The following is a 27,851-nucleotide window of genomic DNA, read 5'->3' on the forward strand; positions in this document are numbered from 1 at the left end:
TGTAAAAATCTTCTGCAGTCGTAATAACACGCACTTGGGTGAGGGCAAACGGCGTAATCCCCGACGTCACAAAGGCAGTGAGGTATTGGCGAGCGCGATATTAATCTTGCACTTACGACACGCTGATCCTCGCGCGGCCTGGGCGTGCCTGCAGAATTACGCGTGTCACAACTGCAGGAAGAATAACTGCCCCCGCCCCGGGCCGCTGCTAGGGGGGAGACATGTGGGCTCACCAGCAGCCACCAGCCACCAGCTGCGGCCTCATCTGGCGCCGGCTTACGCCGCCACCCCTGCCAGATCAAGCGGCCCTTGTCATGCTAATCGCCGCTAATGGCTGCACAATGGCCTTCGCACCCAGCACTGTGCGCGTCCTAGCATCGGTCAGCACCTATCCTTTGGCAGTTCTCCCACATAAATCGATATCAAGCAACTGGGAACGTCTTTCGTGCTCTGGATACTACAACTCTATTGGTTTTCGCGCTTGCAAAGAGAGTATCAATGAAAACTCCACTTTATACAAGTACATTATTTCTTTTAACTTTACCCATATGTGCGATTTGGGATAGATTTGTCACCTTTCAGTTTGGGTCATGTTAACTGGACGTATACACTGCCCCCCCAAAAAAGTAAAGCATGCGAAAGGGTGAGGGCTGCCGGGGGGGGGGGGGGGGGGGGGGGGACGGTTGAGAGACTATGTAACGGTATTTCATTGATTACAAAATCAAGTCAGATTTACAAAGAAATTGGCAGTATGAGCCCACTTATCAGTATGACCTTGTACCCTCTCTGGCATGGACAGATGCACGGATTCTATTGGAAAGGGCGACATAAATTCATTGTATCCTCTCATGAGGCAAGCCGACCACAAGTGTTACAACTAGTCCTCGATATCCTGGATACTAACACTGGGGTAGAGTTGTCATCCGCGTTAGTTGTACACATGTTCTGTTGGGGACAGACCTGGCGATCTTCCTGGCCACAAGAGTACTTCACCATCTGGCAGACAGTTCATAGCGACACGAGCCAAGTATGGACAGCATTGTCCAGTTTAAAAATGACACCACAATTCTGTCGCATGAGAGGTAACACACGAAGACGCAGAATGTCCGTGAAATACGTTGTGCTGTTAGCGTTCCCTCAATCACTACCAGCCATGACCTGGTATCACACCCGATGACTCTCCACCCCATGGCGTCAGGAATAACGCGGCTGCGCCCGTCCAAAACAGTTTAAGAACAGGACCTCTCCCCAAGTCGCCGCCATACTGGTTAACGATGGTCGTTTTGGGGTAGTGCAGAACCGCGGTTCATCGGGAACACAATTCGACGCCACAAACGCAACCATTTGTGTTGTGGTGTTAACAGCAGCCTATGCATGGGATGTCGTGTGACTAGGGCCTCCCATCAGGTAGACCGTTTGCTGGTTGCAAGTCTTTCGATTTGACGCCACTTCGGCGACTTGCGCGTCGATGGGGATGGAATGATGATGATTAGGACAACACAACACCCAGTCCCTGAGCGAAGAAAATCTCCGACCCAGCCGAGAATGGAACCCCGGCCTTTACGATTGACATTCTGTCGCGCTGACCACTCAGCTATCGGGGGCGGACTATGCATGGGATAGCAGTCCCTTAGTGCGGCTACTGATAGTCTCTGACCAATGGTGCGGGACGACAGAATACTGATGGGAGTCCATTACGTGTTCTCGGATGGCGGGAACAGATGCGATGGGGCTATGAAGTGTCTGGTGCAGAACACGGCGACTGGAACCTTGACGACTGATATGCCTTCCTCACGTTCCCACGCAGTCCAACAGGTGGCCACAGTCACATCCGAACGCCCCATAAATATGGATATTGCATGATCCGACCAGCCGCACTCCTGGAGACCCCACTTAGGCCCATTTCAAAGTCTGTCAGTTGCTGATCATGCGTCTCACACGAGAATGGGGGAATCTCCATATCATTCATAGTGATCACTCAATATCTAACGCTCTTCATAGCAATACACAAACATGAGAACAGCTTCAACAAGAAAAAAGGAAGCATCAACGTGAACGGATCCTGGATTCCCGTGCTGCAGCGAACGACTGTTACACGTAGCAAGGGGAGAGCCGCACCGGAAATCACCAAGGAAAAGCCTGTGGACATTGGACGTCAGTTACATACACTACTGGCCATTAAAATTGCTACACCATGAAGATGACGTGCTACAGACGCAAACTTTAACCGACAGGAAGAACATGCTGTGATATGCAAATGATTAGCTTTTCAGAGCATTCACACAAGGTTGGTGCCGGTGGCGACACCTATAACGTGCTGACATGAGGAAAGTTTCCAACCGATTTCTCATACACAAACAGCAGTTAACGGGCGTTGCCTGATGAAACGTTGTTGTGATGCCTCGTGTAAGGAGGAGAAATGCGTACCATCACGTTTCCGACTTTGATAAAGATCGGATTGTAGCCTATCGCGATTGCGGTTTATCGTATCGCGACATTGCTGCTCGCTTTGGTCGAGATCCAATGACTGTTAGCAGAATATGGAATCGGTGGGTTCAGGAGGGTAATACGGAACGCCGTGCTGGATCCCAACGGCCTCGTACCACTAGCAGTCGAGATGACAGGCATCTTCTCCGCATGGCTGTAACGGATCGTGCAGCCACGTCTCGATTCCTGAGTCAACAATTGGGGACGTTTGCAAGACAACAACCATCTGCACGAACAGTTCGACGACGTTTGCAGCAGCATGGACTATCAGCTCGAAGACCATGGCTGCGGTTACTCTTGACGCTGCATCACAGACAGGAGCGCCTGCGATGGTGTACTCAACGACGAACCTGGGTGCACGAATGGCAAAACGTCGTTTTTTCGGATGAATCCAGGTTCTGTTTACAGCATCATGATGGTCGCATCCGTGTTTGGCGACATCGCGGTGAACGCACATTGGAAGCGCGTAAATTCATCGCCATACTGGCGTATCACCCGGCGTTATGGTATGGGGTGCCATTGGCTACACATCTCGGTCACCTCTTGTTCCCATTGACGGCACTTTGAACAGTGGACGTTACATTTCAGATGTGTTTACGACCCGTAGCTCTACCCTTCATTCGATCCCTGCGAAACCCTACATTTCAGCAGGATAATGCACGACCGCATGTTGCAGGTCCTGTACGGGCCTTTCTGGATACAGAAAGTGTTCGACTGCTGCCCTGGCCAGCACATTCTCCAGATCTCTCACCAATTGAAAACGTCTGGTCAATGGTGGCCGAGCAACTGGCTCGTCACAATACGCCAGTCACTAACCTTGATGAACTGTGGTATCGTGTTGAAGCTGCATGGGCAGCTGTAGCTGTTCACGCCATCCAAGCTCTGTTTGACTCAATGCCCAGGCGTATCAAGGGCGTTATTACGACCAGAGGCGGTTGTTCTGGGTACTGATTTCTCAGGATCTATGAAACCAAATTGCGTGAAAATGTAATCACATGTCAGTTCTAGTATAATATATTTGTCCAATGAATACCCGTTTATCATATGCATTTCTTCTTGGTGTAGCAAGTTTAATGGCCAGTTGTGTATAATCTGCGGCCGCGACCTCGACTCCAGTCCACCACCAGCAATGGAGGGTGAAGCTTTGACAATGGCAGCCACCCGTGTTGGCGAAATGTTGTAAAAAGCATAAAACGAACGTCGGCCGAAGGACCCGATACAGCAGCCAACAGGTAATTTGTCAATTGGGCACGAAAGCCTTAACAATTTTGAATTACAAGTCCAATCATTTAGTCCCTATGCGCCCGCCGATCGTGTGTTCGGGTGCGATTTTACATTAACATTCGAGCATATCTTCTGAGTGCTTCACTATTTTTTGTCAGGCAGTTTGATTTCAGTTAGGAATATCTTCTAGATTTAATAAGTTAAATTTCGATGCAACGTATCTGACAACATCACCCCATACAAGCATTAGGAGATCTTTGCACATTACAGCGCGTCTTCTGCCACAAACTGTAAGGAAATTGTATAGAAATTTCTTAACTTCTAGCAGTTTCAATGCCAAGCGATATTTACCACTCTGCAAGTGAAAATCTTTTGTAACTCAAAAAAACTCGCTCATATTCTTCGATGTAGTCCTTTTCAGGTTAAGTCCGCAGCTCTCGGTCTAGTGGGTAGATCTGCTGCCTCTGGATCACATGGTAGCGGGGTCGATGCCCGGACAGTCGGGGATTTTCTCTGTCCGTGGACTGGGTGTTTGTGTTGTCCTCATCATTTCATCATCGTTCAAGATAATGCAGAGACTGGACAGTGAAAAGATTGGGAATTTGTTTGGGCGCTGATAACCACGCCGTTGACAGCCCCACAAACCAAACATAATCGTCGTCGTCACTTTTCAGGTCAATGTACTTTCTCTCACCTTATGCCACTGAGCACATTCCATCCCCAAAGAGCGATTCTGGATTATCTGCAAAATATTCGTCTAAGACTGCCTCGTCGTTGGGCTGAAAGCCTTTTCCAGGTGTAAATTTCTTCAAATGTTAGACCAGGAAAAGCTGAAGGCCGAATTTCAAAGAACATTCAGCTCCCAAGTTTTTCCATTAATAAGCGGCCTTTGTGGTTAGGTTTTGTCCGCATGAAAGGTGTTTTCTTCTTTCGCAATAAAGGTATCTTGTCGAGTGATTTTCTCATTTGGTACAGGTTACTGGCGTAGTATTCAGTAGTTACTGTTAAACCCTTCGCAAACCAACCAATGAAAAGTAGCCATATTGCTCCGTAGAAAACACTGACCGTAACATTTCCGGCTGATAGAATTGGCTTTGCCGTTTTCGTGGTCTCGCGATTTCTGATCGTTGTTTCGTTTGCTACATTCTCATATAAACCCGTATGGTCTAAAACACACCATGCCTTTCTCTGCTCACATGTGAATGGCGTAAGGCATTCATGAAGAGCAACTGCACTACGTGGCCCATGGGCTTTGGGAATACATTAAGTACGTTCAGTGACTACATCAACTGTGTCATGGAATCTTTAGTCAACTGGACATTCCAGCACTTTCCATCTCAAAAATATTGTGTCCTTCTTTAAGCGCCAGTTACTAAATAAATGTCAGGAAGATTGTGTAGAGGATACCATCGCAAGTGCTAAAAATGATCAGCTTCAAGAGCTCTATTAAACGATGACCTTTCTTCCATCTACCTATGTTAAATTCTGAGATGACCTCGTTTGGTTCAGTCCGAAAAATAACCGGCAACGATAAGTTTGCCGTTCATTCGTCCTTAATGTTTCATCTAAAATGCATATCGCCGTCCGCAGCTCGTGGTGGTGCGGTAGCGTTCTCGCTTCCCGCGCCCGCGTTCCCGGGTTCGATTCCCGGCAGGGTCAGGGATTTTCTCTGCCTCGTGATGACTGGGTGTTGTGTGATGGGCTAGGCTGTTTTGAGGGAAGAGACCAAACTGCGAGGTCATCGGTCTCATCGGTTTTAGGGAAGGACGGGTAAGGAAGTCGGTCGCGCCCTTTCAAAGGAACCATCCCGGCATTTGCCTGGAGCGATTTAGGGAAATCACGGAAAACCTAAATCAGGATGGCCGGACGCGGGATTGATGTTGGGTGATGTCCTTAGGTTAGTTACCTTTAAGTAGTTCTAAGTTCTAGGGGACTAGTGACCATAGATGTTAAGTCCCATTGTGCTCAGAGCCATTTGAACCATTTTTTGCATATCGCCCCGAAAGATCTCTGCACTATTGTTTACGAAAAGGCTCACACAAACTGAATACAGTGTGTTCCTCGAGTCTCAATACATACATCTTTCTGCAGTCGTAGTTTAGATTTTCATTGTTCCATTACTCTTTTAAGTGAGCTTCAGAAGTGACAAATCAATGGATTTTAGTATGTGAGCAGTTCGCGTGCATGCATGTGTGTGTGTGTGTGTGTGTGTGTGTGTGTGTGTGTGTGTGTGTGTGTGTGTGTGTGTGTGAGCGTGTGCGCGTGTGCGTTTGCGTGCGGATGCACGTTTTTACGCCATCGGATTTTGGGATCAGAAATCCTGAAATTTTTTTAATTTTTCGCTTTTAACCTCTGTGCCTCATAACTAATATTTATGGGTGCACTAAAGACATAGTGTCGTTCGCCCCATAAGACATATCATTATCGTTATCATCACCACCATCATCATGAGCATAGACTTCATCATCGTTATTGTAAGGACGGATACATGTCGGGACGAATTTCTTGGCTGAGTAGTGGCAGTTGGTTGAACTTGTGGAGGGAGACGGTGGACAACGCATATCGATGGGTGAGAGGTGTAATGTGGGTGTAAGGGCAGGGTACTGAGATTGGAACTAAGAGGGTAGGATAAGGGGTCCTGGGATTGAGTTTTCCGGTTTACGTATTGGATTCGAAAGTGCTGTAGAAAGACTGAGAAGTGGATGAGCTGGTATAGGTTGCGTGTGGGGACACCAAGCATGGCATCAATTAGAAAAAAGGCTGCAACAGGCTGTGAACCACACAATCTCACTTTCGTGTCAGTCTGTGGATGTGTGTAATGGTAATCGTGGAATATCCAGTACAGTAGCACACAGCAGTAATTGTGGTGTGTCATCCAGAGCCCTCCAGACTTGAATCTCCTCACCCGCGGACTCCCCTCTCTCCATTTCCACTTGCATTTCACGCTGGTGTAGGCAGTGCTGGCGCTGGCGAGGTTTCTGTAGTTTAGTGAAGTGCTCTGGCGTGGCTCGCGGCTGCTGGCACGGTGAGTGTCGAGTACAGCGTGAGGCAGCGTGTACTTGTGTTGCAGGCCGCCGGTGTCGCTGGCGATGGGGCTGTCCCCGCGCTACCACGGCGCCGCCATGCTGGGCTCGCCCGCCGAGGTGCCGGCCAAGCAGGAGGCAGACGACGGTACGTACCACACACCACCCCACCCCACCCCACTGCTCTCTAACTACACGCATACCCATTTCAGTAGCCTACACTCAACAGATACACTTGCGCACGCAGCTCCCTTACCTCCCGAAGGGTAGGTGCCTGCGCGTGTGAAGGATAGGGAAAACCTTTCCAATTAGGCTGCTGAACCTGCCCTTCGGGGTCTCCTAGCCATTCATGCCACAATACTTTACTTTTCTTTTTCCCCTCCACTTGTAAGTGGAGTTGAGAACTAGATCATAAAATGGAATGGACTGTGGATCAAAGGTGTTGAGGTATCAAGGGGATTAAGAATCTCAAAAACGGGAAAGCTGTGGGTTGTAATAAAATAACAGCTGAAGCTATAAAAGCCTTTGGAAACAGATGAAACTATTCTGGTTCCTTTAGAAAAGAAATATAACAGTAAATATTGGCCGCGCGGGATTAACCGAGCGGTCTAGGGCGCAGCAGTCATGGACCTTTTTTTTTTTTTTTTGTGGTTTTAGGGCGCAAAACTTCTATGGTCATTAGCGCCCATCAGTCATGGACTGTGAGGCTGGTTCCGGCGGAGGTTCGAGTCCTCCCTCGGGCATGGGTGTGTGTGTTTGTCCTTAGGATAATTTAGGTTAAGTAGTGTGTAAGCTTAGGGACTGATGACCTTAGCAGTTAAGTCCCATAAGATTTCACACACATTTGAACATTTTTGAGTAAATAATGCGAGACCTACAGGACAATTAATTTCAGTGAGCAGCCTCTCATTCAGAAAGTTAGAAAGAAAAAATTGAACAGAACACTGGACAGAGTACCTGATTAAAACGCCCACAGTACGGTAAAAAGAGAGGAAAAGGAAGCAGTAGTTGAGAAGGAATTGAGACGGGGTTGTAGCCTCTCTCCAATGTTATTCAATCTATACACTGAAGAAGGTGTCAAGCAAACCAACGAGAAATTTTCAAAGGTAATACAAATTCAAGGAGATGAAAAAAGGCTAATGAGATGGCAAATTTGTCAGAGGCAGAAAAGGACTTAAAAGAGCAGGGAAGCACACCAAATAGTATCTTGAGATGTGGTTATAACGTGAATATTAACAAAAGTATATCAAAAGAAATGAAATGAAGTCTAATAAAGTCATGAGATGCTGATAGATTTAGATTATGAAATGAGATACTAAAATCAGTAGATGAGTTTCGCTGTTTGGGTAGAAAAACTAACTGACGATGGCCGAGAAAGGTCATAAAACGCAGAATGACAATAACAATAAAAAGCGCTTCTGAGAAAGAGAAATTTTTAACATCGAATAAAAAGTCTTTTCTGGAGGTATTTTGTCTGGAGTGTAACCTTGTTCGGAAGTGATATGTGGGCGATAAGCAATTCAGGCAAGAAGAAAATCGAAGCTTTTGATATGTAGTGCTACAGAAGGATATTGCAAGATCAGATTCTTAGATCGAGTAACTAATGAGCAGATTGTGAATAGAAGTGAGGAAAAAAGAAATTTGTGACACAACTTTACCAAATGAAGGAACCGATTGCTAGGATACATCCTGAGGCACCAAAGTGTCGTCAGTTTGGTTATGGAGGGAAATGTTAGATCAGTTGTAGATAATGCAGATGGTCGATTTGTTATTGGTAGAACTCTAGGAAAGTGTAGCTCATTTTTAAAAGAGACCGCGTATGGAACTCTTGTTCAGCCCATTCTTAACTACTGCTCCAGCGTTTGGGATACTCACCAGGTCGGATTAAAGGAAGACATCGAAGCAATTCAGAGGCCTGCTAGATTTCTTACCGACAGATTCGATCAACATTCGAGTATTACGGAAATGCTCTGTGAAGTGAAATGGGAATCCGTGGAGGGAAGAACATGTCCTTTTCGCGAAATATTAATGAGAAAGTTTAGAGAACCAGCATTTGCGTCTGCAGAACGATTCTGCTGCCACCAATGCGCATCTCGCATAAGAACCACGAAGTCAATACGAGAAATATTAGGGTTAGTATGGAGGCAGACAGTTAGTCATGAAGCAGAAAAGGGAAATACTAGCAGAGGTACAAGGTACCGTCCGCCATGCACCGTATGGTGGCTTGTTGAGTGTGTATGAGTGTAGACGTAGATAAGAACTGCATTTGGAGACGAATGTTGTATACAGCAAGCCCTTTCAAGAGGATTTAGGCCGCAGCAGCTTCGCAAAGATGAAGGGGCTTGCACAGGATAGACTCATGAGAGCAGCAGCAAGTCAATCTTCAGATTGAAGACCACCATAACAGCAACAGGAGAAATAGGAGAGGCATGACAAAAAATACTAGACTTATTCACGTCGCTGGCCGCTTCCTTTTCTCTATCCCGCAAGGAGGTAAAGGTGAGACACTTACGCCGGTATCGCTACCTACGGTGCCACCGGGAGATTATGTGCTGTGGCGTGACAAGTGAAGTGGTCGCTCGCTCGAATTACCTCGGCTGTTCCCTCGTCTCCACACAATTAGCGTGCTGCCACCTCGCAGTATTTCCCCACCTCTCGCAGCTCGCCTTAGCTCTGAGACGTCTGCCTCTTCGCTCGAACTGGTGCGTAATTAGGGAGCTTCAAGTTGAGTCTGCGCGCCATATTTCGCGCAGCTTCTTAACAAGCAAAGTTGAGGGAGCGCGGGCGCTTCAATTAGCTACCCGCAACCTTCGTCGCGCATCAATTAGTGTACATAATCCGGCCCTCGCTTGGTTCTTCCTTGCTCTTAATTAAAATAACGCAGAATTTTAATTACTCGCTTTGATTAATTCGGTGGGCGCGAAAAGAAGGGGAGGTAAGAAGAGAGGTTAAGGACTGCAGCTACGACGCAACGGACGTAACACGCTAAGCTAGTCTGCTGCAGAGACATAGGTTTTTCCTGCCTTGTTTTCCAGTACAAGCGTGTCGTGAGCTAAACATACACTCTTTTCCAGACAGCAGTGAAAGTGAAAACCACTGACATTAATTATCACGAGGACAATCCAGAAACCGACTCCTGTTTGCGTATTACACACCAACAAGGATTTCTTAGTGACATCTACTGCTCGAAAAACATAGCACACGTCAACTTATTTTCTATAACACCCGGTGGGTTATGCGTTAGTATGTAACATGAGTATTATTGCTTGTGTGAGTCACATACATGCAAAAAAATTGCGAATTTTAAAGAAGCCAGTTTAAGGGACGTGGAAATTATGAAACGTATTTCGGCATTTCAGATGTTAAAGTTAAGGCTAATTGCTTTTATTTGTTATTCAGAAACATATAATTTTTAGCTTCGTCAAAATATCGGAATGGGGTTGATCCAGTGAGGGAAAATACTGGTTTATGTGCCTTCAAATTGAAAGCTGATTGTTACGTTGGGATTCAGGCAATCAGAAGCGAGTAATCTCGCACGCTTTAGGACTGGATGCGGGATTACGTGCTGGAGTCAAGAAGCCGAAGTCGGTGATTATCTCTTGTAACGATCGGAGGATAAGTTGCTCAAAATGGTTCAAATGGCTCTGAGCACTATGGGACTTAACATCTGAGGTCATCAGTCCCCTAGAACGTAGAACTACTTAAACCTAACTAACCTAAGGACATGAGACACATCCATGCCCGAGGCAGGATTCGAACCAGCGACCGTAGCGGTCGCGCGGTTCCAGACTGAAGCGCCTTTAACCGCTTGTCCACCCCGGCCGGCTACAATAATGAATTACGAATTCAATCACTACTAAAAAGAACACAGCGGCCGGCGGGATCTGTTGCAATCAACTCTATAATTGTAACTAATCCTCAATAATGGCGAGGTTTAGGACATTGTGATGTGTCAGTAAACTTTTAAGAACGTAAGTGATAAAAGGTTACGGAAATTCCGGATTTTTCCTGTGTAAACTGTGGTTTTATTTTGAAGATCAAAATTCCACGTGGCGTGCTGTGCAATCGTAACCGTTAAACTTCCTAAGTCTGAAGGAAAAATGTGCAAACCGTATGAGCGAGGATTCGTACAATTAAAATTAATGTTTTCTTCGGGATCGGGTCAGGGTGAAAACCACAAACCTGCTACTAAAAACTGATTACTGTTTGTGCTGGTAGTACGAATGAATTAATACAGACTGTGTAAGGTTTCGTGCTTCATGTTGAAAGCCATAAACTAGTGCGGACTTGGTAGCGGATATTTCTAAATAAAAGTGACAATATAACGGACATTTCATTCACTGACTTCCGCTCATTTGGTGGTTAGACAGACCCAGAGCTGAAACTGTCTTGCACTCTTTAGAAGCGTATAGAACTACTACATTTTTTACAGATTTTTTTATTCAACAACCACTATACGTCGCGCCAGGATAGGCGAGTGTCCTAACAGGCCACCAAAGATGGGCGAACTTCCTAATTTAGGACGGCAGATAGTACTGCCGCACGTACCTTGACGGGATTACTAAAACTCGCTAAGAAGTGAACTACTAGCAGTAGTAGTAGTAGTAGTAGTAATAGTAGCAGCAGTTGTATTAGTTTTATTCGTGCATAAATGTCTTTTACAACGATACTGGACATGTCGTGGTATCACAATTTAAGGACAAAAATGATAAAGTAATTCACGTATTTAGATATTTACGTACTTACAGCTCTAGTATGACAATCATGGGTCTTATAGCAGGAACCATCCCGGCATCTGCCCAGAGTAATTTAGGGAAACCACGGAAAACCTGGGTGAAGACTGTAGTCTCCACCCTCCTGAATACAAGGTCACTCTACTGAAACCAGTGCTAACTCATTCAGTTCATTCGTACTACACTATGGTTTTTTATAAGAGATTGTTTAATAATGAAAAAGGTTAACGGTAGATTGTTCATTCATTTCTCACTTCCAGTCGCTACATACACAACACCCACTATAAAGAAGGCTCTTTCATAACACCACATGTACAATTCTGCATTAAATATGACAATGTCACTTTTCCTCTTCATACTGAAATTCATGGCAAGATTTTTCATTATGTTCAGTGTCACTTTATTGCTTATTGTCCAACTGACCAACTCCTTCACTGCTTCATTTGTGTTCTCTACTAGGATTCCTCTATTTCCTCAGAGGCTATAATACTGTTGCCATGGGCAAAGCGATTTTTTTCTGCACTATTAACACTAGTGTGAAACTCATTTATGTATATCAAGAACAGTACTGGTCCAAAAATGCTAACCTGAGCAACTCCTATATTTATGTACTTTGGTTCTGATAAACGTTTCACTGGAAGTATAGACTATGAATGTATTTACTACAATTACCAGATTGATAGACGAAGATGAATGGGGAATTTGTCCTCAAATTCACCAAATACCGTCTTTAACTACACTGACGGAAAAAATCGCACCCCCAAAAATACTTCACGTAGAGTAATGAAACTCCAGGAATATATTTGTCAAGTTAACACGTGTATTTATGTGATGAACACTGTGAGATCACAGATTAATGTAAGCGCGGGACAAGCCATTGCAAATGGTAATGCTAGTACATTAATAACCAGTGAAACTGCCTGAACGTTGCACGCAGCCTTGGAAACGTGCATGCATTGCGTTGTACAGGAGCCGGTTGTCAGTATTTGGGATGGAGTTCCATGCCTGTTGCTCTTTGTAGGTCAATAGGGGGACGGTTAAGGCTCTGGTGGATTACGCTGAAGTTGTCCGATGATGTCCTATATGCGCTCGATTGAAGACAGATCTGGTGACCGAACAGGCCCAGGCAATATGTTAACACTGTGTAGAGCATATTGGTTACAACATGTCATCACTGGCACCGAGGCGGAACGAGTTGTCATCGCCGGCCGCTGTGTCCGAGCGGTTTTAGGTGCTTCAGTCCGGAACCGCGCTGCTGCTACGGTCGCAGGTTCGAATCCTGCCTCGGGCATGGATGTATGTGATGTCGTTAGGTTAGTTAGGTTTAAGTAGTTCTAAGTCTAGGGACTGATGATCTCGGATGTTAAGTCCCATAGTGCTTAGAGCCATTTCAACCATTTGAAGGAGTTGTCATCGGAAAACACAGGAGGCCTTCACCCTGCCCTCCAATGAGCTCTCGTGTGACACCACTGAAATCGCAAATGGCAGTAGTTTGTGTCACCGTGGTGCCAGCTGCTGCTCAGATTGCTGCTGAAGATGCAGTACGATGCGCCAGTGCCATACGCCGAACACGATGGTCTTCCCTCTCGGTAGTGCCACGTGGCCATCCGAGGGACGGTCGTCTTGCGACCTTATATCTCGTGACCACTCTGCCAAGTCTACAGTATTGCGGAAGGAACATCCAGCTTCTCGTAGCCCAGTCACAAGACCTCGTTCAAACGTACTGAGGTGTTCATAATGATGCCTTTGCCGCCTTACAGGCATTCTACACTAACATCTACTCACTACATCCAGTCTGGAAGGTAACTAACGCTCACGACCGCTACAGTGTGCATAAAGCAAACACGCTACTCTTACGCGACTGTAGAAACACGCTTACCAACTTTCGCACCCCCTTCTCGGTGTCGCAAATTTTTTTTTTTTTTAATTACCGGTCGTAGCTTTACGAGTACCCCACGTAATCTCTAGTACCGCGACGCGACCTGCTTCTGCCCGCTTGTGAAGGTTGTCGACGCGCTGTTGCAGAGGACAGCATCGACGTGACGAACGAGGAGTCGCTGCCGCCGCTGTGCGGGAGTGCGGGGCCGGGCGCGGGCCCCACGAGCGCGGGGGGCGGCGGGGGCGGCGGGGGCGGCCTGCAGGCGCCGATGGGCCCGCGACCGCCCGAGCCGGCGCCGGCGCTCTACCCGCCCGTGCACGAGACGCTGCACGAGACGGCGGCGCGCCTTCTCTTCATGGCCGTCAAGTGGGCCAAGAACCTGCCCTCCTTCGCCAGCCTGCCCTTCAGGGACCAGGTAAGATAGTGTCGGAAGTTCCGTGCGGCTTTTCGCGGATGATGCTGTAGTATACAGAGAAGTTGCAGCATTAGAATATTGCAGCGAAATGCATGAAGATCTACAGCGGATGGGCACTTGGTGCAGGGAGTGACAACTGACCCTTAACGTAGACAAATGTAATGTATTCCCAATACATAGAAAGAAGGATCCTTTATTGTATGATTATATGATAGCGGAACAAACACTGGTAGCAGTTACTTCTGTAAAATATCTGGGAGTATGCGTGCGGAACGATTTGAAGTGGAATGATCATATAAAATTAATTGTTGGTAAGGCGGGTGCCAGGTTGAGATTCATTGGGAGAGTCTTTAGAAAATGTAGTCCATCAACAAAGGAGGTGGCTTACTAAATACTCGTTCGACCTATACTTGAGTATTGCTCATCAGTGTGGGATCCGTACCAGATCGGGTTGACGGAGGAGATAGAGAAGATCCAAAGAAGAGCGGCACGTTTCGGCACAGGGTTATTTGGTAAGCGTGATAGCGTTACGGAAATTGTTTAGCAAACTCAAGTGGCAGACTCTGCAAGAGAGGCGTTCTGCATCGTGGTGTAGCTTGCTGTCCAGGTTTCGAGAGGGTGCGTTTCTGGATGAGGTATCGAATATATTGCTTCCCCCTACTCATACCACCAGAGGAGATCACGAATGTAAAATTAGAGAGATTCGAGCGCGCACGGAGGCTTTCCGGCAGTCGTTCTTCCCGCGAACCATACGCGACTTGAACAGGAAAGAGAGGTAATGATAGTGGCACATAAAGTGCCCTCCGCCACACACCGTTGAGTGGCTTGCGGAGTACAAATGTAGATGTAGATGTAATCCCATCATCAACTGCGGCGTTCACTGTCTCACACGAATTGTCAACAGAATAATGAAAAATCTGATATAAGTTGGCCTCGGGAAAAATGTTTGTGTTACCGAGAAATACAGGATGTTTAAAAGGAGTAGTATTCGTCAAAACAGGACGAAAGTTAATGAGAACCATACGTCCAGAAAGTAGTACATGTTGAGATATGGACCAATCTGTCCTTTCATTCCAATCGTCACGTAAAGGGAGACAATATAGGCAATGCTGCGTGTGATTATCACTCACCCTCGCACCTCCTCGGAGTGAATCATACACTCTTTCAGATACATCTGACTCCATTCGGATGGCGTCACATTTACTGGTCACACATTCCTGTAACATCTGCACACTGTCGGTAGGCTGAGCATACGTCAATGCCTTTAAATGTTCCCACGGTCAGAAACCCAACACAGGGTGATTCGTTTCTACATCTACATGGATACTCTGCAAATCACATTTAAGAGCCTGGCAGAGGGTTCATCGAATCACCTTCATAATTCTCTATTATTCCAATCTCGTATAGCGCGCGGAAAGAATTAACACCTATATATTTCCGTACGAGCTCTGATTTCCCTTATTTTATCTTGGTGATCGTTCCTCCCTATGTAGGTCGGTGTCAACAAAGTATTTTCGCATTCGGAAGAGAAAGTTGATGATTGGAATTTCGTGAGAAGATTCCGTCGCAACGAAAAACGCCCAGTCCAAATCCTGTATCATTTCTGTGACTCTCTCTCTCCCATATTTCGCGGTAATACAAAACATGTTGCCTTTCTTTGAACTTTTTCGATGTACTCTGTCAGTTGAGATGTCAAAGTTTCGAGAACATACCTTCACCGAAGAGTCAAGCAGTATATTGCTCCCTCCTACGTATATCTCGCGAAGAGACCATGAGGATAAAATCAGAGAGATTAGAGCCCACACAGAGGCATACCGACAATCCTTCTTTCCACGAACAATACGAGACTGGAATAGAAGGGAGAACCGATAGAGGTACTGAAGGTACCCTCCGCCACACACCGTCAGGTGGCTTGTGGAGTATGGATGTAGATGTAGATGTAGATGTCAGAAAAGTAAAACGTTATGCACAAGAAACTACGCAAATTTACTGCTTTTTAACCATACATACAAGCTTAGGAGAGTCTGGAGTTTGTGTCTGAAGTTTGCGTCGCAATACATAAGCGCTAAACATGTCCGCCATTGCGAATACGGCACATATCATACCTAGCGTGCACGTTGCGCCACGTGCCACGCAGATTTTTTTACAATTATTTGCTGAAAGGCCGCTGTGGCCTGTCTCCGTAGATCGGCCAGATTCTGTGGATTTTGTGCATACACTGTTCATTTCCCGTAGCCCCACGCGATAAAATCCGTAGGCGTTAGGTGCGGTCTGTTAGGAGGCCGTGAGATAGTTTCACCACGGCCGGACCAGCGAGCACTGAATGTCTGGTTTGTTTCCGCACTATTAAAGCCCAATGCGGTGGAGCCCTGTCCTATTGAGAGACAATGCTGTCCAGTAGCCCATCTTGTTGTAATTGAGGGACCATACACTGCTCGATCATTTCAAGGTAACTGCCTGCACGAACATTTTCACTTAACGATCGAGACATACTGAGTGCGATAATTTGTCACCTCCGTACAATGTGTTTCTGACATCTGGTCTTTGATTTGTGAACTACGGGATTTGGCTTAACGCCCGGAGCATGGTCGCTCATTGTTAGCTCACATGATTTTCGCGTACATTGCATAAAATTCCTCAGAGATATATAAATTAGATTAATAAATATAACATTATACCTTTGTAATATCTCAAATGGACCATCCTATAGATTCAGGTTCGGTGAACGGGCAGTCCACGCTATCGGATCTTCTGGACGAATCCATCTCTCTGGAAGGGTAAAGTTCTGCTATAACGTTGATAACTCATCATACATAAATTGGTGATACACACCGTCTGTTAATCTGTTCGGTACAGTGTATACTCCTTTTAGTCCCTCGTTGATAATTCCTGCCCATACATTAATACCCAAATGATCCTCATACCTCAACTCCATGATTGCTCGTTGATTTCCATTTGCCCATGCGTTCGCACAGGTGTCATTTATTATGTATCTCTTGTCAATCGCGCATCATCTGTAAATACTACAGATTTATCGTCACAAGTAAAACGACTGATATCCTGACAGTGTTGTGTTCGATGATGATGATGATGAAGATGTTTGGTTTGTGGGGCGCTCAACTGCGCGGTTATCAGCGCCCATACAAATTCCCAACCTTTACTCAGTCCAAACTCGCCACTTTCAGGAATGATGATAAAATGATGAGGACAACACAAACACCCAGTCATCTCGAGGCAGGTGAAAATCCCTGACCCCGCCGGGAATCGAACCCGGGACCCTGTTGTGTTCGACATCGTACATAACGGTAAGGAGAGTTAGGCTACAGAATGATGTGGCAATTCCGTTACCAACTTTGATGCCTGTGGGGTGATACGAATATATGATACCACAAACAGGTACTGGTTTCCAGGCAGATAATTATAGCACCTTTTCTTCTATGTTCGACCAATATTACCTTCTGCAGGAATATGTTACACTCTTTTTTAAACACCCTGCATAGGAATACGTGATACTTTACTGACCCTGTGAATTATATTAGCTGTTACCCTGAGCTGTGCTAACATAACAGTAGTTTTGTTATGATGAGTGATGATTAGTAAGTAAGCTATTGTACATGTAATAACGTTGGCTACCCTCACGCGTCTGACTGTTCGGATAAGCTTAGCTCGAGATGTGCACCCAACCCTCCCCCCTACCAAGTTGTCCCAATGCACGATGCAGCACCAATGCTGTCAAACAGTGCGTACGAGGATGCATAGGCAGGAGTGTGTATTTATGCACTGTGCTACTGGAGTAGCTCTACGTTACAAAACATGTATATTATGCAACAAATTTATAATTTTTTAACTTGGTTTATGTTCACAGATGAAGAATTGTGTTACATTCCCTACTTCACCTCATAGATGTCGATGTTTTTTTACTTTCTAAAATAGCCTGTGCTCGATCTCAGTTTTCAATCTCCACACCAAACTTCATCCAAATCGGTTCAGTAGTTTAGCTGTGAAAACGTAACAGACAGAGTTACTTTCTCATTTATTATATAAGTACCGATAAAACTTTAAATTTAGACATATTTTTTACATGATTTGATTTTGATGAAATAAGCCTTATTGTTGCCCTAAGCTACGCTCAAATTACCTGTGGAAACCCCCATGAAAATTCGTCTAATAGTTTTGGAGATTAATATGTTCAAACGGAAAAACAGAGTGACACAACTACACTCCTGGAAATGGAAAAAAGAACACATTGACACCGGTGTGTCAGACCCACCATACTTGCTCCGGACACTGCGAGAGGGCTGTACAAGCAATGATCACACGCACGGCACAGCGGACACACCAGGAACCGCGGTGTTGGCCGTCGAATGGCGCTAGCTGCGCAGCATTTGTGCACCGCCGCCGTCGGTGTCAGCCAGTTTGCCGTGGCATACGGAGCTCCATCGCAGTCTTTAACACTGGTAGCATGCCGCGACAGCGTGGACGTGAACCGTATGTGCAGTTGACGGACTTTGAGCGAGGGCGTATAGTGGGCATGCGGGAGGCCGGGTGGACGTACCGCCGAATTGCTCAACACGTGGGGCGTGAGGTCTCCACAGTACATCGATGTTGTCGCCAGTGGTCGGCGGAAGGTGCACGTGCCCGTCGACCTGGGACCGGACCGCAGTGACGCACAGATGCACGCCAAGACCGTAGGATCCTACGCAGTGCCGTAGGGGACCGCACCGCCACTTCCCAGCAAATTAGGGACACTGTTGCTCCTGGGGTATCGGCGAGGATCATTCGCAACCGTCTCCATGAAGCTGGGCTACGGTCCCGCACACCGTTAGGCCGTCTTCCGCTCACGCCCCAACATCGTGCAGCCCGCCTCCAGTGGTGACGCGACAGGAGTGAATGGAGGGACGAATGGAGACGTGTCGTCTTCAGCGATGAGAGTCGCTTCTGCCTTGGTGCCAATGATGGTCGTATGCGTGTTTGGCGCCGTGCAGGTGAGCGCCACAATCAGGACTGCATACGACCGAGGCACACAGGGCCAACACCCGGCATCATGGTGTGGGGAGCGATCTCCTACACTGGCCCTACACCACTGGTGATCGTCGAGGGGACACTGAATAGTGCACGGTACATCCAAACCGTCATCGAACCCATCGTTCTACCATTCCTAGACCGGCAAGGGAACTTGCTGTTCCAACAGGACAATGCACGTCCGCATGTATCCCGTGCCACCCAACGTGCTCTAGAAGGTGTAAGTCAACTACCCTGGCCAGCAAGATCTCCGGATCTGTCCCCCATTGAGCATGTTTGGGACTGGATGAAGCGTCGTCTCACGCGGTCTGCACGTCCAGCACGAACGCTGGTCCAACTGAGGCGCCAGGTGGAAATGGCATGGCAAGCCGTTCCACAGGACTACATCCAGCATCTCTACGATCGTCTCCATGGAAGAATAGCAGCCTACATTGCTGCGAAAGGTGGATATACACTGTACTAGTGCCGACATTGTGCATGCTCTGTTGCCTGTGTCTATGTGCCTGTGGTTCTGTCAGTGTGATCATGTGATGTATCTGACCCCAGGAATGTGTCAATAAAGTTTCCCCTTCCTGGGACAATGAATTCACGGTGTTCTTATTTCAATTTCCAGGAGTGTATTTTAGATAAAACATAAAATTACGATTCTTTTCGTGATACGACTTTCATGAAGCCTATATGTTACCCCAAGCTACGCTCAAGTTGCCTGTGACAACATCCTGAAAATTCGTCTAGTAGTTTCGGAGATCAGCGTGCTCAAATAGACAGACAGCTTTGACGGTTTTACATATTTATTATTAATGTAGATACAGATATTCATATAGAAGTAGGTTGAAGAAAGGCAAACCTATGTTGATACTATTTGTAGATTTAATTGAAGCTTTCGACAAAGCTGACTCGAAACCAGTCTTTGAAACTCTGAAGCTACCAGAGAGAATATAAAAAGAGCGAAGAGTTGTCTAGAACTTGCACAGAAACAGCGCTGCAGCTGTACGAATCGAAGGTCGTAAGACGGTAAATCAGTCATTGAGGAGGGAGTGAGATAAGTTTGTCGCCTTTCCCGACGCCACTGAGTCTTTATATTGAGCAAGGTGGAATCCAAACCAAGCAGAACGTTGGAAAGGGAACTAAATTTCGGGGAGAAGAAATAAAAACTTTAAAGTTTGCCGATGACATTGTCATTGTCAGAGGCGGCAAAAGTCTTGGAAGAGCAGTTAAACCGGGTGGATGGAGTTCGAGAGGAGGTTATAACGTGAACATCGATAAAAGTTGAACAAGGGTAATTAAAAAAATGGGTCAAATGGCTCTGAGCACTATGGGACTTAACATCTGAGGTCATCAGTCCCCTAGAACTTAGAACTACCTAAACCTAACTAACCTAAGGACATTACATACATCCATGCCCGAGGCAGGATTCGAACCTGCGACCGTAGCGGTCGCGCGGTTCCAGACTAAAGCGCCTAGAGCCGCTCGGCCACTTCGGCCGGCGGTAATTAAATGTAGACCAGTTATATCATGTGATGCTTGGTGGATTACATTAGGAAAGGAGACACGAAAAGTAGTCGATGATTTTTGCCATTTACGCATATGCGTAGCCTTACACGGAAGTACAAAGTGGACGATAAACTGTTCGGAGAAGAAGAAAACAGAAACTTTTCAAATGAAATGCTACAGAACAGTTTTGAACGTTAGATGGGTGGATACAATAACTAATGAGGAGTTAGTGTATCGAACTGAAGAAAAAAGAAATTTATGGCACAACTTTACTAAAAGAACGGATCGTCTGATAGGACACACTGTAGCACCAAGGAAGCGTCTGTTTGGTAACAGATGGAAGTGAATATGTGTATATGTGTGTGTGTGTGTGTGTGTGTGTGTGTGTGTGTGTGTGTGAGGGGATGGGGTGGGGTGAATTCAATGATGAAGAGGTTTAAGTTGATGCAAGTTACAATATTTATGCAAAAAGCAAGAGCCTGCACACGATAGACTAGGTTGGAGAACTGCATCAAACCAATCTTCGGACAGAAGACCACCCTGCTGGTCCCGGCGGAGGTTCGAGTCCTCCCTCGGGCATGGGTGTGTGTTTTTGTCCTTATAATAATTTAGGTTAAGTAGTGTGTAAGCTTAGGGACTGATGACCTTAGCAATTAAGTCCCATAAGATTTCACACACATTTAAACATTTGAAGACCACCACAACAACAACAGCGGCGTTGTAGCGTCGGCGGCTGTTTAGTTGTTGTTCTCTAAATAATCACGGTGCAGGCGAACTGAGCGTATAGTGAAACGTGTCATGATAAGACAGTGGCGATCTACAATCATCCTGCCTTGGCACAAATTATCATACGCATGAAACCAATTGTCAGTACCTGAGTGTCTACTAACACAGCCGAAACTTTCTAAATGAAAGTAGCTTATTCTTGTCTATTTTGATTGGCTAAATTCTAATATAATAACACAATAGCTGTATCATCCCTCGTTCTCTACGAGTAATATTCAATATTTAAAAAATGGATTTAACCATGTATACAGGGTGATTTCGTTAAATGGGAACAAACTTTAGGAAACGATTCCTGAAAGGATAACGAGCAAAAAAAAGGCGCATGGAAATTTGTCCCGAAATGCGTTCCAGTGGCGGTATACGCACTTGAAGGTGGATATGAAAGATGTCTGACACTGTATGTGTCAGTGACTGAATACACACATGAGAACACACCAAGCAGGTGGGAATGATCTGTTTGTACTAGTGTTTCAACTCCACGCTCAAGAGAGCAGATTGCTGTCAATGACAGCGGCGCGTTCACACATAGGTACTAAGGGGCATCGGCCTCATTGCAGCTGTGACTCACTCTAGTGTGGACATGTATCATGCACTGCAGTGCTGAGAGATGATAGCACGGTATACCAACCAGGAACAGACTGACATGATCTTTGCACATGGACAGGTAAATGGCAAAGGCCGGGCTATAAGAGAAAAGTATCGCGCCGATAGCTGCCGAACCATAAACGGTATGCAATAGTGTTTCGTCGTTTGTCTGAGACATACTTGTTTATGGGAAATCGCAACCATGAGAATTGGTGCGCCCAGTATGTACAGGCCTTGGAAGAACACACTCTGAACACTGTAAAATGTGACCTCAGTGTCAGTACTGGGTTGGTGGGCCACCTGCATGGCGTGAGCTGAGGACCATGTGGAACATACTCCTCGATAACTGTCATTATCCACATCACTTTCAAAGTGTGCAAGTCTAATTTGTTATGAAGTTGCCTCTGTAGCGACGGTTTTGTAACTGGTTCGTCACAAACACCATCACGGTGATGGGATATTTGTCATCCCTCCCATCTGTGGACTACGAAGAAACCCAAACGTATGGTCGCAACGAGATATCGGCACTGGTTCGGCTTCAGAGTGTGGGCGGGATTTATTTGTGACCGCCTTGTGGGACCAGTCATTCTTAACGACACCTCACAGGCGACGTATATCTGCGCTTCCTACATGTGACCCCATCTTCCCTACCAAGGGCCCTATTCTGTACCGTTCATACCGATCGGTGCAGTAGGTTAGCCTCGGTTGTGACGTCATTTTCGGTTCTTTATCCGAAGTTCCTATTCAGTAAGCTTCTGAGACCCGTTACCGATTGGTCCTCATGCCGATTTTTCGACAACTATACCGAGAGGTTTTGGATTTCGTTATGGCCCTCCAGTTCGGTGTGGTTTATTTACACCTAGAATTTGTTATTTTAAATATACTGAGCTGTTTTAGCTTCGGATTCAGTAATTGTGTTACTGAAGAATCACCAGGACGCATCTGGGTAGAAAGTGAGTTCATAATAGCCGGTTTCCTTTGTTAGAAATATGGTTTGTATTGTTGTTACTGTGAATGATTATAACACAAAAAACAGTTTCAGTCAATATCCCAGACGTGCCTACAATGGGACAATGCATTCATGCTGCCTGTAGCGCTGTTCGATTGCAGGATGGTAGTGAACGAGTCCTGTGGGGGCCACTTAAATCACCTCTCCCAACCATGGTCTCGTCAAAGCGTGTAGTGCACTGCATTGTACTGTACAGTACTGATGAACTAATGAAGACTCTGTAGTACAAACACAATGCATTTTCGGCCATACATTCATACGACCCTTTTCGCTCCTTACCCTATCAGGGATCGTGTTTAGCAGTTTACCCTGTATGATTCAGAAAACTGATCTAAAACCCCACACACATTAGTACAGCATTCAATAAACTGACAAAAAGTGGAAAACCTGAGATTCACGTATAGTTCACAAGGAGCAGTTTGGATGAGGTGGTTCGCGTGTGCAGGTGATCCTGCTGGAGGAGTCATGGGCGGAGCTGTTCCTGCTGAACGCGGTGCAGTGGTGTATGCCCCTGGACGGCAGCCCGCTCTTCTCGGCGCAGGAGCACGCCGCTGCCGTGCCCAACGGCAAGGCGGCGCAGGTGGCGGCCGACGTGCGCGCGCTGCACGACACGCTGCTGCGCTTCAAGGCCGTCGGCGTCGACCCCGCCGAGTTCGCCTGCCTCAAGGCCATCGTGCTCTTCCGCTCAGGTGAGCCCCCTGACGTGTAAGGAGGGGCAGCTCTCTCCTACCACACTTAATATGGAGTTTGTATTTCAGAGAGACCCGTTTCCTTTTGTGTGTGTGTGTGTGTGTGTGTGTGTGTGTGTGTCTGTGGGCGAGAGCAGGGGTCATCAGTCTTCTGACTGGTTCGATGCGGCCCGCACTTTGACCTGAAATATGACTCATCACACCTGTTGGAATATAGCAGACAGGTCACTTGCTCCCTACAATCCTCCGGAAGTCACTGTTGATGATTTACAAGACGCTGTGGAAAAAAAAAAAAAAAAAAACATGTGGAGGTATATTACATTGGGACATATCATGCCGTCTTTCATGCCATAGTACCCCGTTTGGAGTCTCTTATTAGAGCATATTTAAAAATGTTACTGTAACGTTAGAATTGTTCCTTGAACAAAGCCATGGCTCATCTCTCCCCTATTATTGTGAATGAAACATACACAACACTGGTGTAATATTCTACAATATTTATTGTTAGTTGCACGAACCCCATTTCGGCTCTTATGTCATCATCAGGTACATAGATAAGTATGTGGTTCAGTAAAATTTTGTTGGATCGAAGTTTTTAAACTAGCGCATCTACAGAAATTGTTAATGTTAGAATAAGGAATAAAACAAGACGGATTATTTCAGTGTAAATGCGTTGTTAGATTATTTAACTATGGTAAAATACAGGGTAACAGTCACTGAACTAAAAGCACGCAAATTAGTTACAAACTACGGCGTGTACACACTTTATTCAACATGTAAACGTCTCTACGGATATTCTGATGCAGGTAATGACATGTTCGATATGCCTGCCATCATGGTCGAGCTCCGTCTTGTACGAATCACACCTTGTCGAAATTAGTGTCACTTTGGATAATCGGGATGAAATCATCTTCCCAAACCTTCATGTACCGTTCGTTATTCACCGTGCCATCAAGGAATATCACCGATTATTCCGTGATTCGACATTGCACACCACACAGTCACCCATTGAGGTTGAAGAGACTCCTCGATCGTGAAATGCGGATTCTCAGTCCCCCAAATGCGCCGATTTTGCTGATTGACGAACCCATCCAAATAGAAGTCGGCTTCATCACTAAACCAAACCATACAGCGCACACTATTTCCCACTACAGGCAAATTACAACAGTTGCACACAGAAGAAAGCAAAAATTGTTTGACATAAGAGAAATTATAGTAATTGAAATAAACGAAAATGGAACATATGAGTAAGAAGGATAATTTACAACAGGCCTGGACGGGATTATGAGTGATATATGCAGTTTGAAGTGGCAGGTAAGGGAACGCTTTCTGGTCATTCAGTACTAAGCTTGGGTTGATGGAGATGTGTTTATTAATTTCCATTATTTCAAGACAATTCATCTTCCTTCCTTTATAACCTCCTTTAAGCAGGTAGTCTGCAAACCTATAGTCTACGTGATTACTCTGCTAGTCACAATAAAGTGCCTGCCTGTCTACCGTTCCACTCTCTAACGGCACGCGGGAAAAACGAGCACTTAAGTTTTTCTGTGCGAGCCCTGATTTCTCTTATTTTATCGTGATGATCATTTTTCCCTATGTAGGTGGGTGTTAACAGAATGTTTTCGCAATCGGAGGAGAAAACTGGTGATTGAAATTTCATGAGAAGATCCCGTCGCAACGAAAAACGCCTTTGTTTTAATGATTGCCACTCCAATTCTCGTATCATGTCTGTGACACTATCTCCCCTATTTCGCGATAATACAAAAAGAGCTGCCCTTCTTTGTACTTTTTTGATGTCATCCGTCAGTCCCACCTGATGCGGATCCCACACCACACAGCAATACTCCAGAATACCGCGGACAAGCGTCGTGTAAGCAGTCTCTTTGGTAGACCTGTTGCACCTTCTACGCCTTCTGACGATGAATCGCAGTCTTTGGTTTGCTCTACCCACAATATTATCTATGTGATCGTTCCAATTTAGGTTATTTGTTATTGTAAGCCCTAAGTATTTAGCTGAATTTACAGACTTTGCTAAGTTTCCAACTTCCATTGTGTTCCTTCGAGTGGGTGCCTATTGCCCATCCAGACTGACCTATATAGAATTTGCAACAATGACAAGTAATTTTATATATTCTACTCTTTGCCAAATCTGGAACGCTGTCTTTACTATTGGACAGTAAGTATGCAACAGTATTATGCGTATATAATGATGTTTTTACGTTCTTGGATTTAAACTTTCTGTCTACATCCAGTGATACTTTTCCTATGTATGGAATTGTGCACCATTATTGCATTCTTGAGGTGGTGGTCAAGGACAGAGTAAAGAACAGAGCAGCTTGATGTTCCTGCTTTTCATGCATTATGGAGTTCACTAAGGTAAAAGGATGACTGCATTTAATTCCATTTGGAAGTTGTCTTCACTCATGGGGATGGATATTAGACGATGTAGCATTGAATGAAACACGGGTCATTACTCTGATATTGTCAGAAGGGCTGAAAGAACATGGTTCCTTCTCAGCAATAAAACGTCAGTAAAAGCACATACTATGACGTTTTCCAACTTAATGGGTTTGGAAGAAAGATTTTCCAGCTGCCTCTTGTCGTTACCGGATTTTAGTAGTTTTTCTTTGGATAGAACTATGAATGCTAAATGAACACGGCGTTCTCTTGCAACTAGCTCTCAGCAAAAAAAGACTAAGAAATGTTGTGTGACATTGTTTTCTGGGAGACTCCGAAGAGTAACGTTGGACCGCCTGATTAATTTACTGTAAATATTTTAAGGTGCAAATTATGGTCAAAAAAGAGTGGAAAATGGTTCTGAAAATACATACAAAAATATGCAAAAAAGGTGCGGATAAAACTGTTTTATTTGGGTTTAAACCAGCCCCCATGAACCATGGACCTTGCCTTTGGTGGGGAGGCTTGCGTGCCTCAGCGATACAGATAGCAGTGTGATAGGTGCAACCACAACGAAGGGTTATCTGTTGAGAGGTCACACAAACGCGTGGTTCCCGAAGAGGGGCAGCAGCCTTTACAGTAGTTGCAGGGGCAACAGTCTGGATGATTGACTGATCTGGCCTTGTAACGTTAACCAAAACGGCCTTGCCGTGCTGGTACTGAAAACGGTTAAAAGAAAGGAGGAAACTACAGCCATAATTGTTCCCGAGGGCATGCAGCTTTACTGTATGGTTAAATGATGATGGCGTCCTCTTGGGTAAAATATTCCGGAGATGAAATAGTCCGTCATTCGGATCTCTGGGAGGCGTACTCAAAAGGACGTTGTTATCAGGAGTAACAAAACTGGCGTTCTAATGTCAGATCCCTTAATCGGGTAGGTAGGTTAGGAAATTTAAAACGGGAAATGAATAGGTTAAAGTTAGATATAGTGGGAATTAATGAAGTTCGGTGACAGGAGGAACAAGACCAATGGTCAGGTGAATACAGGGTTATAAACACAAAATCAAACAGGGGTAATGCAGGAATAGGTTTAATAATTAATAAAAAATAGGAGCGCTGGTAAGCTACTACGAACATCATAGTGAACGCATTATTGTAGCCAAGGTAGACACGAAGCCTACGCCTACCACAGTAGTACAAGTTTACATGCCAACTAGCACCGCAGGTGACGAAGAGATTGAAGAAACGTATGATGAGGTAAAAGAAATTATTCAGACAGTGAAGGGAGACGAAAATTTAATAGTCATGGGGGACTGGAATTCGATAGTAGGAAAAGGAAGAGAAGGAAAAGTAATAGGTGAAAAGGTTGTATACGTGGAAGAGGCCTGGAGACACGAATATTTCAGATAGATTATGTAATGATAAGACAGAGATTTACAAACCAGGTTTTAAATTGTAAGACATTACCAGCGACGGATATTGACTCTGATCACAATCTATTGGTTATGAACTGTAGATTGAAACTGAAGAAACTGCAAAAAGGTGGGAATTTAAGGAGACGGAATCTGGATAAACTGGAAGAACCAGAGGTTGTCGAGAGTTTCAGAGGAGGCATTACGGAACGATTGACAAGAACAGGGGAAATAAATACATTAGAAGAAGAATGGGTAGCTCTGAGAGATTAAATAGTGAAGGCAGCAGAGGATCAAGTAGGTAAAAAGGCGAGAGCTAGTAGAAATCCTTGGGTACACAACAGATATTGAATTCGATTGATGAAAGGAGAAAATATAAAAATGTAGTAAATGAAGTAGGCAAAAAGGAATACAAACGTCTCAAAAATGAGATCGACAGGGAATGCAAAATGGCTAAGAAGGGATGGCTACAGCACAAATGAAAGGATGTAGAGACATATATCACTAGGGGGAAGATAGATACTGCCTACAGGAAAATTAAAGAGACCTTTGGAAAAAAGAGAACCACTTGTATGAGTATCAAGGGCTCAGATAGAAAACCAGTTAAGCGAAGAAGGGAAAGCAGAAAGATGGCAGGAGTATATAGAGGATCTGTGCAAGGGCGATGTACTCGAGGGCAATATTATGGAAATGGAA

The 27,851-nt window shown here is 45.4% G+C and overlaps 1 protein-coding gene across 1 annotated transcript in view; it reads left to right on the plus strand.

The window, feature by feature from the left end:
• LOC126188570 (photoreceptor-specific nuclear receptor-like) overlaps positions 1 to 27,851 on the plus strand; it is a 252,210-nt gene that overhangs the window by 215,532 nt on the left and 8,827 nt on the right. Inside the window, exons 7-9 of the mRNA XM_049930172.1 lie at positions 6,782 to 6,882; positions 13,493 to 13,761; positions 23,103 to 23,346. Of these exons, the coding sequence (XP_049786129.1) occupies positions 6,782 to 6,882; positions 13,493 to 13,761; positions 23,103 to 23,346 (614 nt within the window). The remainder of the gene's footprint in view (positions 1 to 6,781; positions 6,883 to 13,492; positions 13,762 to 23,102; positions 23,347 to 27,851) is intronic.

Source organism: Schistocerca cancellata, chromosome 5, assembly GCF_023864275.1.
Source record: "Schistocerca cancellata isolate TAMUIC-IGC-003103 chromosome 5, iqSchCanc2.1, whole genome shotgun sequence".
Taxonomy (NCBI): Eukaryota; Metazoa; Arthropoda; class Insecta; order Orthoptera; family Acrididae; genus Schistocerca; species Schistocerca cancellata.